This window comes from Falco punctatus (genome assembly GCF_963210335.1).
Source record: "Falco punctatus genome assembly, chromosome: 7".
NCBI classification, from domain to species: Eukaryota; Metazoa; Chordata; class Aves; order Falconiformes; family Falconidae; genus Falco; species Falco punctatus.
The window spans coordinates 56,361,605-56,381,609 of record NC_137587.1 but is presented as its reverse complement, the minus strand read 5'-3'; the positions used below and the strand labels follow the sequence as shown (position 1 = coordinate 56,381,609).

The following is a 20,005-nucleotide window of genomic DNA, read 5'->3' as shown; positions in this document are numbered from 1 at the left end:
CCAGTTCATTGATGGCTGGACCAAGGAGATATAGTCAATTCTGGCATCACTAGCTGAAGCTGCCAATGGAACAGCAACAGGTGGTAAAAGTCAAAAGCCAAATTTGACCAAAATCATTCAGCGTGAACCTGTGGCTAACTGAACAGGGCTCCCTGGAGAGAGCAGGCTGAATTATTAGGCTGGAAAAAGCATCTATCCTAGCGAGAAATGACAACAAAACAGAACACAAAGTCATAAAAGTTCACGCAACAGAAGCGTTGAACTTATCTATGCAAAATGCAAACTTACTAGAAAATTGTATCTGAGCTGTGGGATTTCCTTGGATTGGGTTGCTCTGAAAACATAATTTGATGCTATTAGAATAATTTCCTTTCAGCTTTATATTTTCCCCTATACTTGGTTCACAGTGCCACCACCATGGATGATAATACTGAACCTAGAAACACTTGAAACAGAAACCTTCAGCTTTTATATTAACAACATCAGCAGATGCATGGCCAGGTGAGTAACAGGTCGAACACAAGTCTTAACTTGACCAACCTGGATCCCCTACAAAGAGATCCTGATCAGTCACACATGAGGCAGGAGGAGGTCCCACTTCTTCCACTGCTGAAACCGCTAAAATTTCTGCTGTCTGTCCTGCGATACAGAGGCAGTCCCAAGGAAACACTGCACTGCTCTTAACAAAGAGCTGCTGCCGGTTGCAGCTTGACAAGACAAGACTTTACTCTCCTTTCATAAAAATACCAAGTAACCAGGGAGGATTGGAAAGCAGAGCATTTCCATGACAAGCAGGCTGCTGCAAAACCTCTGACCAACTCATCTAAATTCTTCTTGCAGCCTGGAGGAAATGGTATCATTAACTTTGCAAAAGAATCGAAAAAAAATTATCAATTTTCTTAAAGACAGTAACATTCTTTTGGCATGGAGCATATTTTTGGCCTTGCTGCTCAGCAACCGCCATTTACATACCTCTTTTACAGTTTAAGGCCCGATATTTAGAAAGCATTCATTTAAAAAAAACATTTATAACATGATACATAGTGCGGAAAATATACGTGACAGTTTGTATTCATGTTCCAAATGTATTAATGTTGCAAAAAATGATCTCATGTAGTTAGTTTACCTAATAAGAAGATCAGAAGCCCCATGTTACCCTGACTGGTGGGAATTCCCTGATGGGGCACAGCAGAGCTCCCAAACAGCATCCAGGGGACAGTGGTGACCCAGGCTCTGAGCTCCACCCTAGGACACCACCACTACCAACTTGCTAATTTCCTTCTGACACTGGGTTTGCAAATTTGGGTCAAAGCGCCTGCAGCATGCAAGGTTAGGCAGGTAAGGCACCGCATCCTTCACCGCGCACAAGGGAACTCCTTGAACCGCAGCTCAATGACAAATATCTCTTGCACTTGAGTATTTCATCTACTAATACATTTGAATCCTAAAGTCCTTTTTTTCCTGTCTTTCTTTTTCTTTCCTTCAAGCATTTTTATAAGGCATTCTCTGCATTTAGGACCTGATGACCTGTAACAACAAAACAACTTGTACATTGTGTGCCAAACATGCCTCGATTGTACAAGGTACAACCAAAAATTATCAGCACCCCACAAAGAATCAGTGCAGCAAGTTTTACTTCTTCAACCACCGGAAAAATGTCCATTGACTTATATTTACCTGAAATTTCACCTTATTTCAAAGTGATGCAAAAAATGTTAAACCCGCAACAGTGTGTATATATATATACATGCTACTACAGGCAACTTTGATCAGCAAACAGAAATGTAAATGTTTTTATTTCTTTACATTTTAAAATTATTAGCAACCTTTCCACTGAAATTCAGAGAAAATTATGACCCTGAAAATCTACACACTGGGCCTGACATCGAGCCAGAAAACTCTGTTTTACTTTTAACTATCAAATCTATCAAAGAACAGTTATATTCCCAGATTGTAGTTGATATGGGTTTTGTAAGAAACATCTTTAAGGAGTTAAAACAAATGAAACATTTTAAAGTTGTCATTTTCTTAATCTTTAAAAACATAGCTTTCTGCATTTTACGTTATTGTACTTGACCTTCTCTTCAAAATGTTGTAAGAAGGGAGACAGATCTGGTTTACACCCTGTCATTAGTAACCCAGACAAGACTTGAGCTATCAAAATATTGCTCATTCAGCCCCCTAATGAGGGAACGAGCATTTGTCAGCTCCTGTTGTATTTCACAGACCACCTTTCACAGGGTCTCCTCCGCCCTCCCCAAGCAGCCATTCACAGCCAGCGGCCAGGGCTTCCATCTCGTACTCAGTGACTTACTCAGCGACTTACTCAGCTTGTGATGCCAGTAGTACCCGCCACTGAAAACCTCACCACGGCGATGGGAAGTCACATGCAGCACCACCTGGGTACACCACGAATTTGCCCACATGAAGCTTCTGACAGAGCTTAAGGCTGTATTATCCATTACAGCAGAACAAAAGACGTTTCACAGAGTGTCACACAAAGACTGGGACAGACGCTGGCCTGGCCAGTGTGCTGGAAGGGATGCACAGCTACAACCTTCCCTGCATCCCCAATTTCTATTTCTAGGCTTCCTGTCAACAACCCTTCCTCAGATTGTTGGTGACAAGCTGGAACTCTTGTAAAGTGATGCTTCTTCAGTGTTACGCTTTCACACTGCTAAGTGAAAGTGTCTGCAATTTTTATGTCAATTTTTAAGTAAATACTGAAGGCAGCCCTTTTCCTTTATCCAGGCCCTTGTCAAAGGGATGTGAGCTCACTGCATTTTTACTCTGACAGCATGTAATTTGTAACTAGTACCAAGAATTAAATGTCTAAAGAAGTATGCATTACTATAAATCAAAAAACTTAAGTACATTGTTATAAGTAAGATGTGAATGCAGCAAAGTTGTTGGGTTTTTTTAATAAAATCTCAGTCAGGAATACACTGAGATGTCAAAGGAATGAACGTGGCTCTGAAAGACCTTCAAGAAAGACAGCAATTACAGCTAGAGCAAAACCACCAATGTTTTGGTCACTACTCGAGACACAGAATAACTGAATAACCACAAGAAGATCAGCGGAAATGCCAAGCAGAACCGTGACGCCTACCCCAGACGGAGCAACAGGAACATATTCTGATTCATGTAAAACTTCATTTGAGGTCATATACACACAGAGAGGCATACGCTGTATTGCATTTTGATCCATACCACCAAAACGATGGCCAACACTGAATTATATGCTAGTGATTTCAAAAAGAATTTAATTACAAGTCTGCCTTAAAACACCTAATTCATCCAACCTGAAAAACATGTTACAAGGGTTGTAGAAGAGTGGCCACAAGAAATATAAGGACAAATGAAACAGCTACAGCCATCCCCTGAATATTAAGCTAATGAAACATGTTGTGTCCAAAAAAATAGTATTAGGAAAAGGATGCACGATTTTGTGTCTGTGTGCTTACAGTGAATTTTGTGGGTATATTAAAAAATTCTCCAATTCAAAAAATTTTCAAAAGCCAGTACTTCAGGAATACACACAAAAAAACCTTCACCATGTCGTGATTAACTTCACGGGTGCCTGAATTTAAGATCCAAGAAAACAAATACTATGAGGGCAAATGAAACAAGCTGTTGTATGATCTTGTTTCAACTCTAAGATGATGCAAATCATAATATAGACTTCACAGCATAATTACCTAAATGCTGAAATAAGTATTGTTTCCAGAGCACTGGTACAAATTCAGCCAAGACCCTCCTGTTTCTTATATATTTTTACACGCCGATGTCACACAACGAAATGTTGGATTTCATTTTCTGAAGTTCTTAAATGGATTTAAGACCTTACAGAAGCCTTTTATAATTCTTTTTGCCAAAGCTTCTAGAAACCTCACCCACAGGAGGCAGGCAGGGTAACTGAATCGTTTCTCGCACCGCACAGCACAGCCCAAGTCTCGCTGGGGGACAGAAGGGGCTCATGGCGCTGGCTGCAGCTGGCTGCGCGTCCTGGGCTCATGCAGGCAGAAAGAGAAGGCACTGTCTTTTGTCTCAGCGCCCCTGCTTCAGCAGGGCCATCTGCATCACTGCCATGAGATTATTTGGTGTATCGAGCACTCGCTTAGGCAGGAAGGGAAAATAAAGGGCTCTATTGATCAGACAGATGCACTGCGCCGTGCCGTGCTACAGCGCTGGAGTTCGAAACAAGAAGTTATTAAGAAAAAAGTAGTGGAGCCATAACTGATCACCTAGCTCACAGGTGAAATAAGGCTAAATTTTCTGGTATCTGTAAAACATGTGGAGTACGGACAATCACTGACTTCACTGTGAAAGTTTAATTTAAAAGTTAAAAATTACAGATATTTGGTATAAACTTTTGATAGTTGACAAGGCTGTACTTTTCTGAGCATCCCTCTGTAAAGCTGAGCTCAAGTCCAAACAGAATTCTTTTCATTTAATCCTAGCCCCACAAAAAAAAAGTCACATTGAAAGTAAAACACCTGCTTGAGGTTCTAAAAGTAAAAAATGAACTGATCATTTTTTGTTAGAACAACACAGAGGCCCCAGGCTGAGATGTAGTTAGATCACCAAAACAGAGCTTTTACTGACTTGACTTGACTTATTCAGGGAAAACTAGTTTTATACTCAGCTACCCAGAACATAACTGTCATTACGGTCAAGTCCTCAATACAGACATTTTTTTCTGCCATATTATAACAAGCAACCTGGCATTGGTGAAGCACATCTAATAAAGCTATGTTTAGTCCCACCATTTTTTCATGGGAAATTAACAGTAATGTCCCCATGCAAGGAAACCAGAATGACTTGCTATCTCCAGAGGTCCCTGCCAACGCTGACCACCCTGCAATCTTGTGACCCAGCAAGTTCTAACTTAAAACCAGCGAGCAGAGTTAAACCTCCCAAAGAGCCCTCCGCAAGTGTTGGGCAAAGCTGTGAAAGCAGAACCAGGGTTAACGGCCACAGTGCTGCTCTCAGGAACATTTCAGCCGAAGCAGCTGCATTTCTCCCCCTGCCACCTTCAGCCCTGCCCTGGTAAATCCCCAGGCAAAAAGTGCACACAAGTTGCTGGGCGCAGCTGGGCTGCGAGCACCGCCGGGACCCGAGCACTGCCCCGTCCAGCTCATGTCATTAGTGCAATTCTAACCTTGATTACCGTGAGAAATCAGGGAAGACACCGCTGTGTTGGAGAGGAGAGTGAAATTAGAACCTTTCAGGCTAGCTGGAAATTGTATACCATATTTAGCCTTAGAGAGACTACTCCACTCCTTTTCTCCACAAGCATTATCTATTTGATTGTTTGCAAAAAGTTTATATTGCCTTCCTATTTCCAATATATAAGATTGTCACAAGGAAGAAGTGCATGCTGACATGAAATTCTAACAACTTCTGCAAATGCTTCTCCACATATAAGATTTTTCCAAGGGAGAAAATGTCCTAAACAATGAAATTACTGTCTGGTATGTTTGAAAAAAGGCATCTTTATATATCTCCAGATCCTAAGTCAAAACTCTACTTACTTTAAACCTTTATTATTAATAAACTATTATATTTATAAGTTATTACATGATTGGCTATATAGCCTTCACCTATGTTAAAACCAAGAAAACAACAAAACATATTCTACTTACTTTAACATACATATAGTCTAAACCATCTATTTCCATCCCGTATCTCTTGTAACACAGATTTTCAGCACTTTCGGAGGCTGTTGGCGTTTCCTTTCCAGGCAAAATAGGCTCGATCTCCATGTACGCTTCTTGTATTAGCATACACTAACTCATAAGGCAACTTGGGAATCTCTCTGATTTCCTCAGCAAAACAACTGAGGTCATCTGCTTTAAAGATACTCATGAATAATCCATGGAGTCTGCAGAAAGTAACGTGTGACAAGCCATGTTGGGGCAATGAATTCCTGCATTGTTAGACCAACTCATAGTATTTTTAGGTTATGCCTCTGGCTCTACAAAGAGCAAGAGTGTCCTCCTGTAAATTACAAAGTAATCTCAAAATTCTCTTGTCTTATGATAATCAAACAGAAGACCTCAAAGACACCATCCGTAATTGCAGCAAGACTTCATGGCTCCTGGCATTTTTGCCCAACTACCTTTTTGTTGAGACACATCACTCCTGAGCTTTAAGGTGGTGATCCTTGATTATTTAACCAGCTTTCTTGGGCACCTCTTCCCAACAGGGCTTTACCCCATGGTACTCTACTGAGCAGACACCTGAAGAAGCCAAAATCAGCTCTCCCAAAGTCTAGGGTAGCGATTTTGCTGTGCACCCTCCTTGCTGCCCTAAGGATCTTGAACCCCACCATTTCACAGTCACTGCAGCCAAGGCTGCCCTGGAGCACCACACTCCCCACCAGTCCCTCCTTGTCGGTGAGAACAAGGTCCAGCGTGGCCCCTCTCCTCTTCGGCTCCTCTGTCACTCGGAGAAGGAAGTTATCATCAATGCATCCCAGGAACCCCCTGGATTGCCTATGCCCTGCTGTGCTGTCCCTCCAACAGATATCAGGGGGTTGAAGTCCCCCATGAGGACCAGGGCTTGCGAAGGTGAGGCTGCTCCTATCTGTCTATAGACAGATAGGCCTCATCTGCTAGGTCTTCCTGCCTGTACCAGACCCCCACGATAATGTCACCTGTCCCTGCCTTCACTTTAACCCTGCCCCATAAGCTCTCTGTGGGCTCCTCATCCCTGCCCAGGCATACAGCTCCGTGCACTCCAGCTGGTTGCTGACACAGAGCTCAGCACCCCCTTCTCACCTCCCCTCCCTGCTCCTTCCTAAAAAGCCTGTGTATCCTTCCATTCCAGCACTCCACAGGTACCATCCCATCCCTCTGGTGATGCCAGTAAGATCACAGCCCTGCAGGCATGCGCGTTCTCTTAACTCCCCGTGTTTATTCCCCATCTACCTGCATTTGCGTGGAGGCATTTATGTCGGGCCCGATGAAACTGACTGACTTGACACGTCACACGTTATTTCCCCCCTGTCTTACCTACTACAAAGACAGAATGAGAGCTCTTCAAAGCAACGCTGCTTTAGGCTTTACATTTAATTTTAAAGTGAGGGCTCTCATCAGACCACAATGTAAGTAAGTAGCCTGGAAGAGTCTGCTCTCAACCATCCCCGCTGTCTCCTAAGAGCCAAACAACTTCAGCAAACCACTTCTCCTGCTAATTACTGGCAGCAGCTTTTATTCTGTGTGAATTACCCTGACAGCCCTTCCTACAGTCATACCCGAAGCGAGGTTAAAAGGCAAAAATGAAGACTTGGTGAGTGATGAGGGGAATGCAACAGCTTTCAAGATCTTCAGAAAATAACCACAATTTTCACCAAACAGCGTGGAAGTAACAGACTGAAAGACAACCCTGCAGGCACAGCTGCATTCTGCACTCCTGACTGCCTCTGCTCCAGTTTAATCTTCATACCGCTCCCTCAGACCCTCCACCAGCATGGTGACTTCTCATTCATACCAGCTTATCTGATGTTAGGTTTGTACCTACTTCTCCCTTACAATTTTAAGAAGCTTTACCCCAGCCTTGAGTACCTCCATGCCATTTATTATTCAGGGAAAGATCCGTGACAATTCTTGCTATTGTCCCCGATTAACAGGCCAAAGAAATTAAATCCATGCCACTAAGGAGAACAGATGGTATAAAGACACAAGATCTCTGCTATTGTAAGTAATCCATTTCCAACTTCTTCAGAATTTGCATTAAATTTCACAGATACTGACATCAGAACTTGGGTCAATATCTGCAATCCACACAAATGCAGTAGGAGTAAAATCTTTAAACTTTATTAGTAGTGCCTAGAGTTTCCTGTGCTTACATTCCAGCTGCTTAATGCCCAGAATTCAGCAAGATGGGCACTCCTCTAATGTAACTGCACCAAGTACTTATCTGCTTTTTACAAACAAACAAAAAAACCCCACAAACCTTTTAGCCAGCACTGTTCTCCTCTTTACATTATATTTGTATATAAATAGACAGAAACAAAACTACTGAATACTGCAATTAACTGAGCTATATTGTGAAAAGTGCAGGTTATAACCCGGATGGCCAGGAACAGGAAGACCCCAAAATCATCAGGATCATCAGCTCAATAATGCTGGTGCTTTTCACATTTGTGCAGTGCTGGGAAGTTCAGGTTATCCGTCTCACACAGTATTTCACATGAGGCTGCTGCCTGTAGCAAACCGAGAAAGTGGGCTATGCTAAAAGATGATGAGTGAAACTGTTACCTCCCTGAGATGGTGGGAGACCTGAAAGCGAAAACTACTCCTGAAAATACACTCTTGCTATTAAATATTAAAATTGGGTGTTAAGTAGACAGGCCCTAACTTATTGCAACAATGCATACACAGAGCTTAACACAAAGAACTTGATGACATCCCTAGGATATGTTTCCCCTTGTTTTCCTACACAAATTATTATGAGCAGGTATACGACAGCAAAGTTATTTCCCTGCAGTAAGAGGAAATAAGAGAATAAAAGGTGCAATCTTTCAGATTTACATGCTTGATTTCAAAGCATAAAATTAAGCAATGTGATTACTCACATGGAATAAAGATAAATCTTTGCAGGATCAGGCTTAAGCAAACCCAGGGTTAAGCAGAGCCAAGCAACACGGAGAGTGAAGAGGAAATGATGCAGTCCTAAGCAAAGGGTGGCACTGGCACAGGAGTGAAAGCACTCTTCTCTGCCAGGAAAGTCACTAAAAGCCTTGCTATTAGCATTAGTAAACAGGGCCTTAGCAACCCAACCATACAACTCCCCATCCTGGATGCAGCTCAGAAGTAAAGCCAACAAAAGGAAAAATTACTGTGCAAAGAGCCTTTGAATTCAACATAGTGTGAATTTTCTCTGTCTCCCATGACCTTTATGTAACAGGTTTAATGTTGTACCTAACGCATTTCTACTTACTTAAAGGTTTGCCTACCAATTTAAACCAATCAAACTCTCAGGAGCATCACCGCCAAAACAAAAACATACATCTGTTGTGGCGTGTCATGAGTGGGGTTATGATCTATGAAAATAACTTAAGCAGAAAGTCATAGCTTGAGGAAAGAGTCAAAGTCACAGACATGACAAAAACTTCTAAGAACCATGGGTTTATTCTGACCTTAACACCATGTTTTCTGCAACAAGAACCACCTAGTATTAAGGGAAAATAGTAAGTTCTTCCTTGCTGTTTCAGCAGCAGAGAAGACAAGCAGAAGTTGCACACTGCTGCTTCAACTTGTTCGAGTAGTTTGCTAATGAAGCACCAGGAACAACAGCCTTGCCCGAAAGCCGAAAGCCGTTTCTTGGCCCTGGCCCAACTGTACAAATACTCACTATCTGAGTCAAGCACGATACACACAACAGTAAACACTGCTCTACTACAGCAAGCACAAAATTAGATCACAGATAACCTCTGCACCCTCAATCACACAAAAGAAAACCTGACCAAGTAAAGGAGTTCAGAATCTGCTCATCCCTAACTTCATACATGCAAACCAAGCTAAGCTGACTTTAATCAAGAGGCGTAAAACAAACCATCGCCTCTTATTAAGATGCTGCTTGACAGTGCCAAGTGAAACTGGGTCTATCATCTTCCCCTTGCCAAGATGCCTTTTAAACCAGCAATGTCTGTACAGATGCCTGTATATACATGCAGGTGTCAAAAATTCCAATAATATAAGCAAGACTTCAAATAGTTAAATATTTGGTTTGTGTACACCTTGTGTTTTCAAGTAACGAAATCTGAATTCAATGGATGTCCCTGCAGGACACCCCAAGTGGCTGGCTCCTCCAAGGTCTGCTTCAGAGGCTGTTCTGACTTGCCAGAAATCCAGGCAGCATCCCGCTGGTACCCACAGGACAGCAGACTTGCCAGCTGTGCACTGCTTTTCCCTGTCATGGTTTAACCCCAGCCAGCAACTCAGCTCCACGTAGCCACTCGCTCACTCCCCCCCAGTGGGATGGGGGTGAGAACGGAAAGGGTAGAAGTGAGAAAGCTCGTGGGTTGAGATAAAGACAGTTTAATAGGCAAAGCAAAAGCCACGCACACAAGCAAAGCAAAACAAGGAATTCATTCAGCACTTCCCAGCGGCAGGCGGGTGTTCGGCCATCCCCAGGACAGCAGCGCTCCATCATGGGTAACAGTTACCTGGGAAGACAAACACCACCATTCCAAACATCCCCCCCTTCCTTCTTCCCCCAACTTTATATGCTAAGCGTGATGTTCTATGGCACGGAATACCCCTTCGGCTAGTCCAGGTCCCAGCTGTGTCCCCTCGCAATGTCCGGTGCCCCTCCAGCCCTCTCACTGTCAGGGCCTGAGAACCTGAGAAGTCCCTGACTTAGCATAAGCATTACTTAGCAACAACTAAAAACATCAGCCTGTTAGCCTATCTATGTTATTCTCACACCAAATCCAAAACACAGCACTGCACCGGCTACTAAGAAGATTACCTCTATCCCAGGACATTCCCTCACAGCTGAAACACCATCTACAATTAATCTTACTATCACTTCTTGCTTTTTTAAATCCTATTAAAAACAGACCATCCAGAAACAGTGAAACCTTGTGATACTGGACGTTTCTGTGACTTCCTCCAATTCAACTGGTTCAATGAGCAAATTTCAATAACAAAAATGCTTTCTTTAGTCCTGCAGAGATTAAACAATGGGTCTCATTAAAGACAGGCAGAAATTACTTTGTTATGAGAACACATGGAGAGGATTAAACTCCCAAAGACCCCATGAGGAGACCCTAGCAGCCAGGTACATCTGCCTGACTGGCCGCCAATCCCTTCCAACTCAACCCAGCGCTCTGTGGCTCACCAAAAGATAATGATGGTCATTGCACACATTTCCTGACATAGCAGGAGCTCAACAGCACTTTATCTGGTGATTTATTTATCTAAAAAATAATAGTAATCCATTACCTAAGCCATCTGGCTCATGCTATAAAATCGCTGCAGTAGAAACAGACTGCAAGTAATCAGTGACAGCTCAATGTACAGACATTACTATTCTGCAAGGATTGCCGATGACAGTTTGGGGGTGATACCACATAATCCACCAAAATTATTAGGTAAATGTTTTAACATTAAACAATAACTCAAAGAATTAAACAAATAAGACCAATTATAAATGGGACCTTCACAACTATTCTTTACATGTAACAAAGAATTCACACAACTTTCAAGATTATGTCTACAGAAAAAAAAATACCTATTTTTTAATATAAAGCTTTGATCTCTTTCTCCCCCCCTAAGTAGCTCCTAACGATGCTACACTTTCAGCGTTCTGTTAGACCTACAGGATATGCCCTCCCAAAAACTGTTTGTGGGCTGTGAGAAGCTTTCCCGAACAGCTTGGTACCTCTCCAGCCCCACTGACCTGCCCAGGGTGGTATTATTTCCTCCTCCGGACACACTCAGTGCCCAGGGGAGCAGCTCTTGGCACAGACCGGCCTCTGACTCACACCACCGCTCACTTTGCTTCCCAAGGTTCACAGTTTCTTTTAACAAGAGTAATGGATTGTTGACATGTCATGAAACTGCCATTAGAAAGCTAGTTTTCTGTTAGGCTGACGTGGTTGGCATTCAACTACAAGAAATTTTTTTTTTTTACAAAAACATAATAAAATGTCAAGGTTAGGTTAAACCAAGTATTGTTAGACTGCTGAGTAATTACATCCCCAGCACCTTCAATTTAAAGGCAAGAATAAAGTTGGTGCACACAGTAGTGAGTTGTCACTGGCAGAATTGCCACCATGCTTATTCCAGTGACATAGCACATCCCCAAAGCAGAAAAGCAACTGAAATATCCCCTTTCTGCTGCTGCATTAGAATTTTAGAAGAGGCAGAGACAGTTATAAAATGCACTGTAAAGGCTCACTGTCATTTGCAGAAGTAATTGTTTGACAGCACATATCTGACTTCCGCAACAGCCTCTCTGCTCTGAGCCGCACCGCACGGGTCCGACTCCAAAGCAGAGCAGCACACCCAGGTTGTGGTGGAGATGAACAACTCCCACCTCTGCATTACCGGGCAGCACTGCTCTCGGGGAACAAAGCAGCGATCTACTGAGACAACTGGTTACTGTTTAACACGCAGAAAACACTTATGTCACATCCAATAGTTTGAACAGCAATATACAAGACTACACAATTAAGGCTGCTTTTTTTTAACCCCCAAGAAAAACCCAGTAATAAGCACAGACATAGGGAAACATGGTTACATTTTGTGTCTTATACTCAGGTAGGTTCTTGCTGTACTTCCCTCCCCACGTACCATTAACATACCCAAGAGCCATAACCTGGTCAGAATCTGCCTTTTGCCATTTTCGCTTGCAAGGGCCCAGCACAACTGAAGGGGAAGACCAAGCCTCCTAACACCCTGGCTTCCCACCGAAGCAGCTGCCCGCAGACACCCCCAGGAAAGCAAGAAAGGGCTCCTTGCAACGCTGGGGACCACACAAGCAGGGTTTTTGTTCTATGCAGTTCCCTCTGACACTTCCCTAACTCAGTTTACAGCTTACAAACCCTCAAACTGAACCATTTCAGGGAGAGGGCAGCAGGACTGAAGGTCAGGCTACTGAGTTCAGCCTGCCCAGACTGTACTCTCCAGCAAAAACCATTTACAGATTCCTCTGTGTTCCAAGGAATATTTCCATTCACGCAAACTGAAATTAGATTAGGCCCTAAATTAGGAGCAGGCTATCTGAAGCTAGCTGCCCTTAATCTCAAAGATACTGGAAACGGAGGAACACATTGTTAGCAACAAGAATAAAAATAAATTAATGCCTGACTGAATGGATAAATACATAAATAAGTCCATTGCACACAGCCACACAAAACTGAAACAGAAATCCCAAGAGGGCAAAGCAGCATGCTCTAGCAAAGCACAGTGTGAAACAGAAACAACTCAAACTCAGGGAAAAAGGAGAACAAAAATGACCGATGTTAACTCTTCACTCTGACTTTAAAAGAGGTGGCATAAACACAGTGTCTGATCTGCTTCATCAATTTTCATGTACAGGCAGTAAGACCATGTGCTGGGGGTTGGTTTTACACACCTGAAAATCACAAATCTCACACAAAACCTGGCCAGTGCAGAGAAGTCAGATGAGTTCGAGGTCTAGGCAAAATGTTCTCACTTGTTCTTAATCTCCAAGGAAAGCAGATTACACTTAACAAAAGCTGACACATGGCCTACATTGTCCCCACCAATTCTTATGGGTCAGCAGAAGCAGGTATCTAACTGTTGTTGGTCAACAGTTACTGAAATGCTGACTGACTACACCCAAGCACCACTCAGCAGGGCTTCAGTGATTCAGGAAACACATCAAGATTCTCCTAAGTTTGTTGCCAGAGTCAAAGAACCAAAACTTTCAGAACTGATGCTACAGCAGGACCACCAACCCGCCAGTGATAGATACCCAACAGGACAAGTTAACCAGAGCTCATAGGCATAATATTTTAAATAAGAATGCCTAGGATACAACCCATGGCGCAGTTTTAAACTGCTGCACCCCAAAACTGAAGCTAATGCCTTCAAGCAGAATCTGTGTTTGCAGCATCACTGGGCACAGGAACACAAAGCTTGTTTGGGTCCATTGTAACTAGCCTGTGTGAGAGCTCAAGACAGTCCTTTCACTTAAATCCAAATTTCCAGATTAACGACAACCGTGCAACAATGAAGCTGCCTCTACGGTCACCAAGTTCAGACATACACCCAGATGCCTCAAAGAAATAAGATTTTCATAGCGATAGCACGACTTCTTCAAAAACTTCTGTTGCTGCTTTCTGACAAAAAAAGAATTTAGCTTGGGAAAGCAAGAGCTCCTTTAAGCTCTTTCAAGACAGTACATCTGGTTGGGTCAGTGGGTGCTATTTTTTTATGCTGGAAAGCAAAGAGACCAAATTTGAAGGCTTAACAGTGCATGTTAGCAACACTGGACACACTGAAGCATGCAGCAGAGCACCTCACTTCCACAAACAATAGCCAGAAATAAGAAGTCTGTTTCTCCCATTCTCAGACAACATTTGAAGAGATGCTGACAAATTCTTTGCAACACTGGTCATCCAGTCATTAATATGATTTTACCAACTGTTGTTCCAAGTAACTCGCATGAACACAGCTACCTGAACAACTCAGGCAAGCTGGGACGTGGGTTCCCAGTAGGAGAGGGTAAGACAGCTGCCAGGTACTTCACTTCAGGACACACATGTGCAAACACACAGCCAGCAACGATGTGCTGCAAATTCACACACTACCCTGCTCACCAGCAAAGTATCTATGCCAACACCATACATTAAGCCTCGATGCTATGCTGGAAGCTCTGGTACGTTAAGCAGCTGTCCTGAATGACAATCCTGACTCGTGCCTGCCAGTATAAAATAGACGTGAAAATCGCTCTTTCTGTGCCTACATATGGCTCTAAAGAGGACAAGAACAGCCTGTGGTGTGAGAGTAAAACACAGAAGCAAACTCACTGGCCTTCGTCATCCAGCAGGTCCCTACTGGAGCAGGATCACTCCTGCGCTTGTTTGACTTTGTGTTCACTACTTTTGCCTCTGCATGCTATGACCTTAAATCCATTACTTATGTTACTTAATCAAGGATGAGATACTGAACGCGATTTAAACAGAAAGATGGCTTTACGTGGGGGAAAAAGTCAGCAGAGAGGGAAGAGAGCAGAGACAGTCTCTCTTGAACACCCAGCAGCTTTCCTACCCAGGCACCCAATTCAGAGCCATGCCTTCCTCAAGAACCACACGGGGCCCTGAGCCTTCCACTGTTAAACAATCCCAAGACAACAGGAATCCACATTTTCAGGGCACCTTCTGACCAAAGGATTTAACCACTCTAGGAAGTGAATTCAAGGTCAGATGGGGTTGGAAATTAAAAAAAAGAAAAAAGAAAAAAAGAAGTCTTTCTCATCAACTTCTTATGAGACACTTTAACTCCATAATAAGAACACCCACAGAGAGAGATAAATCCAGAATACCTTTCCAAAATAACTCCTTACATAGAGGAGGTCTGTTGGGCGCTTGGAAACAACTCTGCAGTACCATTGCTCTCTTGACCAGAATGCTAATCCTCATCCCGTTTTGCAATGACAGTTAACAGAGATACTTTGTAGGAGGCAAAAGACACCAAGATGCCTGGTAACAATTAATGTATTCAGCATCCTTAAAGGGGTGCAGGCTCACCTCACTTCCTCACATTCAGTCTCTCCTACACAAATACAATATTCAGGTATGGTCAAGCCTATTGAAGGGACTGTCCAGTTGGATTTGTACTGATGCACAGTTAACACACTGTCTTATCACATCTGAGTGAGAGGACTCTACAAATAAGGTGAACTATTCTTGCCAGAACAAAAAGCCTGTTTCCTTTCCTTTCTCTCCTCACACAAAGAACCAGACTGGGGGTAATTCTGGAGTATTTCATAAAGTGGCTCGAGGATCTAGATGGCACAGCTTTCAATAAAACACACTTTGACTGTGCAAGCTTTCTGAAAGAAGTATCTGGAGTTTGCAATGCTGTCCTGCGGTGAGCAGTTCTGGCGACCCCAGTCATCACTTCTGCCCTTAAAGACCTGTGGTCTGTCCTTTTTTTTCCCGATTTTTACAGCAGATCACGGCAGAGCAATGAAAACAATGCCTGGCTAGCAGCCCAAAGAATCGTTTCCACAGCTCTCGATCTGCAGGCTTTGCCACCGTCCAGACGAGCAGGGAGGAACTGCTTCCAGGTGGCAGCTGATGACAGACACTAACGCACAGGACTATAAAGATGGGAAAAGCGTCTGTTTGAAAAGCGCACGAGAGCCACGCACCGCATCGCTGCTGACTGTAGGGCTCCTGAGCGGCTGCCAGGGGAACAAACACAACCTAAAGGTGCAGTGTCACCCAGGCGGCGAGTTGAACAGCAGAGCGCCTGTGCCGCACGAGTCGGTGCCGCACACGGCGCGGGCGGTGCAGCCACGCTACCCGCGGCGGGCCCGGGGCGGGCAAGGCCGGCTCCCCCGCGCTGCCTCCCCGCCCGGCCCGGCGGGCAGAGCCGCTCCGGGGGCGGCGGGCCCCGCCGCCGCGCCCCGCCGGGATGCGGGTCCATCTTGGGGAGAGGCGCCGGCACCCGCCGGGGCGGCCCCGCCGCGGGGCGACCGCCGGGGCCGGAGATGGCAGCGCCCGCCGCTGCCCTGCCTTGCCGCTGCGCCACTCGCCCGGGCCGCGCTCCCCCCGCCGCCGCCGCGCCCGCCCCCGCGCAGCCCCCGGCCCCGCCGCCGCCCTACCTTCGTGTAGAGCTCTGAGGCCGCCATGGCGCAGGGCGCGGGCGGGCGGCCCCTCTGCGGCAGCCCGGCGGCGGGAGGCGGAGGCGGCGGCGGGAGGGCGGGCGAGAGGGAGGGAGGGAGGGAGGATGCTCAGGCGGCGGCCCGGGCGCGGCGCGCCATGTTGCTACCTGGCGGGCGGCGGGGCTGCCGCCGCTCTGTGCATTGTGGGAGCGGCGGGCGGCGCGGGGCCTCCCCGGCGGGCGGGCGGGCCGGCCGCCCTCTGGCGCTGCCCGCTGCCCTCCCCGCGCTGCCGGAGGGGCCGCCGAGCGAAAAGCCGGGCTGCGGCCTCCGCCCGCCTAAGCAAGAGCCGGCGTCCCTCCCCTCCTCCCGACCCTGCTGCCGTTCTTCCCCCGGCCTGAACAAATCACGCGTTTCCCCGCCGGGCGCGCCGGTGATTCCCGCCGCTGTCCAGCCGCTGCGCGCCCGCGGCGACCCAGGCGGGCTGAGGCCCAGCACCGACCGCCCTCACGGGCCGCTCCCCCGCCCCAGGGGCCGCGCTCCCGCCTCACGGGCCGCTCCCCCTCAGGTTCCCCCGCCCCGGCCTCTCGGGCCGCTCCCTTGCCCCAGGGGCCGCGCTCCCGCCGCCCCTCCAGCTCTCTGCCCGGGTCACAGCCGCCACCCCACCGCCCGCCCAGCTATCCCCATCCTGTATTTCAGCGTGTATTTCTCAGGTGCCAAGTTTTCCATTTTTTTTTGTCTTCGCTCTCCAACTCTGATCCCATCCTTCAAATTGCTTACAACCTCCTCCAGCTTGATTTTTTTTTTTTAATGATTCAAACCACTGCTGAAAACAGCAAAGAGAACTGGGCCCGAAACAGTTGCTGCCATAAGCAAGTCCAGTTCTCACCAAGAAATGAAGGCACACATCCTTGAAAAGTTGAACATCCATGGAGAAAGGAATGAAAGGCGTAATCCGTGTTCTGGCTAGCTCTTGAGACAGCACCTCATTGCTTTATGAATCATTAACGAGTGATTTTTACAGGTCATGTTATGGCAAGAGTGCTTTCCACAGCAGAACTGAAAGCTGTTGCTGTCTTTCTGCATTCTCCCTTTTCACCTTGGCATGGCATCCCACAGTCCAAGCCATCCAAAATACAAAACAAGCTTGAAACTGTTATCTTTGCCATGCTCTCCACTGAAATGCTTTGACTTACTAAATGGTATCATCTTGGCGAACTTCGACTGTTCAAGTAACAGCTCGGTATTCTGTGGGTAGTAACTGTACTCCTGACACTTGCTGCAACTATCAAATAAACAGACAGACCCATCGTACAGAGAAAATGAGCCGTGAAAGAGGTGGGTGACCTGCTCAAAAATCACTCATCACTGGATTTCTACTTCTGGCTGTTACTATCTGAACTCCCAAAATCAACACTCCCAATACATGCTATAATCTATCTACTTCACTGCTTCTCACTGAAGGAGATGGAGAAAGTAGCAAGCACAAACAAAAAACAGTTAAGATGAAAATATGGAGCCTTACCTAGAGTTGTTTGTATTAGGCACAGTCTTCACAGCTAGTAAACTAAGGTTAGTAATTTCAGAGAAGAGATTAAAAGAAAACCTTGGTTTTGCTGGAAGAGTTCAGAGTTGAAACTCAAATGAGAAATGAATTTAAAAAAATACCTGCCTTCCCATGTTCTGCCAGTATGTCCAGGATTATCAGCCACAATTACTGTTACTGTTCCATGCCTAGGAGGCTCACATCCATCAGCAGAACTGGACATTTTCCTTCAGCCCTATGAGAAGCCCAGAACTCTTTCATGTGAATTTCTGGCCAGGTCAGGGGTGAGGTTTTTGGCCAAGAAGTTTGCACAGCAGCTCCTCATGTGTACACTATGGCAAGACAGAGAGATATATACTAAAGCTACCAGTCATCGTGCATGTTCGGCACACATTTAAGAGTGCGATCATCCCCCTTTAATAGGTTTAATCTAAGAATCTGGATGTATGAACCACAGAAATCTCAACAGTTTTGTTTTCAGAAGGGACCTGAACCTCCCCTCTGACTCTGTGCTGCTTCATATCCAGTATTTGATACCCTTTCTTCAGGATGGTTTCTATTCTAAATTCAAAGACACTAATTTCAGGAGTTCGCTCGGACTGTGGATTACTGTATCAGCTGGAGCTCAAAGCCAAATGTAATTATAAGCCCCAGCAAAAAATAGATATCAGAGTCCAAAATATGCTATGATTTGACACAATTTGCATAAACCAGGATTTCAAATCTGTCATTAAGGACAGGAATTGGGGACACTGAAAGTTGGCAAGAAACAACCTGTTTGTAACTTATCTAGACTGACTACTTATTCATTACTTTAAGATGCATCTCCTGCATCAAACATTTGCTGGCAAGAATTTAAATGTCCTCATCTCTTACCTTGCACAGAATCTTTTCAAAAAGATCATTTATGGCATTTGATTTCAGAGCATATATCCCAGGGCACTCCAGCTGACAACGTATGGCTAATGTAGCACACTCAGTCCGCATGCAGAATTTTATACTGAATTTGAACCCAATTAAAAAAAAAATAGAAAAGAATCCTTCCATGAATAGAGATTAGTTTATATAATATTTTTCAGAACTGACCACAAAGCATCTCTCCTATCTCTTTTCTTACATCTATGTTCTGTTCAACTGTGGCAGAAAAATCCCCTTCTCAATTCGGATTTCCTATTCTGTTGTTGTCACACTGTACTGCAAGTGAGCAGTGGATTTTCTGTTGGCCAAACAAAAACCAGAAATCATTAGATGCGCAGAAATAACATATAGTGGTAACATAAGGAACATGAGATGGCTTATGTGGTACAGTGGATGGGCCTATCCACTCCTTCAGAAAAGCATTTATATATTCAACATTGACCATCAGTTTAGCCCCAAGTAGCTTTCACCAGAAAGACTAACTAAGAGAAGTTCATAGGCTAAAATCCCCTTGCGACCCTTTCCTATGTTCTCACACTACAAGGATGAAGCCTGTAACTTTTAGCTGTAGGAAACAAACAGGGCTGGTTTCAGCCAGTACTGATTGAAGTTACCAGTCGAGAACTCTGAAATGTAATGTAAGAGATAGGAAGAGAGAAAATCACATACCATGCGCACATTCTCCCAGCAATGCTTGGGATTTATTTCCAGGCTTTTTGGCCTTACGAAAAAAAGACAAACCAAAACCTACATCATGATATTCCCAAGCAGAAAGCTTGCCTCTATCCATCTATGCCTATACTAGGAAGACTCCTCTGGTCTCCAGAACATCACATACCTATTTCCTTTTCAATGTATTAGCCAGATTTTTTTTCAACTGTATAAAAACCATCACCTGAGAACAGAACTGAAGTTCAGAAGAATTCACAGCTCCCATTCTTGCATTTAAGCATCTGTGTAATTTCATCCATGTAATTCAACACCACACATTTTAAAAATCCAAATGCTGTTTCTCCAGGAAGACTTTTAACAGTTGTTTTCTCTTCAAACCCAGTAAGAAAAACAACCCCACTGTACTAACAGACAGAAGTACAAGCAAGAAACTGAATCCAGTCTCTGTAGAGACTCCCAAAACCAGGAATGTCAATGACAGTTATTTGATTGTTCTGTAATATCGTCAAAGAAATTGACAGATTATCCAACCATATTGCTCTTTTAGTAAGAGCTACA

At 44.7% G+C, this 20,005-nt stretch overlaps 1 protein-coding gene across 8 annotated transcripts in view; it reads right to left on the bottom strand.

Moving 5' to 3' along the window:
* MYO5A (myosin VA) overlaps positions 1-18,714 on the bottom strand; it is a 105,515-nt gene extending 86,801 nt beyond the window's left edge. For 6 of the 8 annotated variants that reach the window (XM_080395044.1, XM_080395048.1, XM_080395050.1 and 3 more), the window contains exon 1: positions 16,315-18,713. In XM_080395044.1, coding sequence (XP_080251170.1) covers positions 16,315-16,341 — 27 coding nt within the window. In that variant the 5' untranslated portion in view covers positions 16,342-18,713. Of the gene's footprint in view, positions 1-16,314 lie in introns of all 8 variants that reach the window. The other 2 variants (XM_080395052.1, XM_080395053.1) reach the window with 1 other exon arrangement.
* Positions 18,715-20,005: the final 1,291 nt, after the last annotated feature.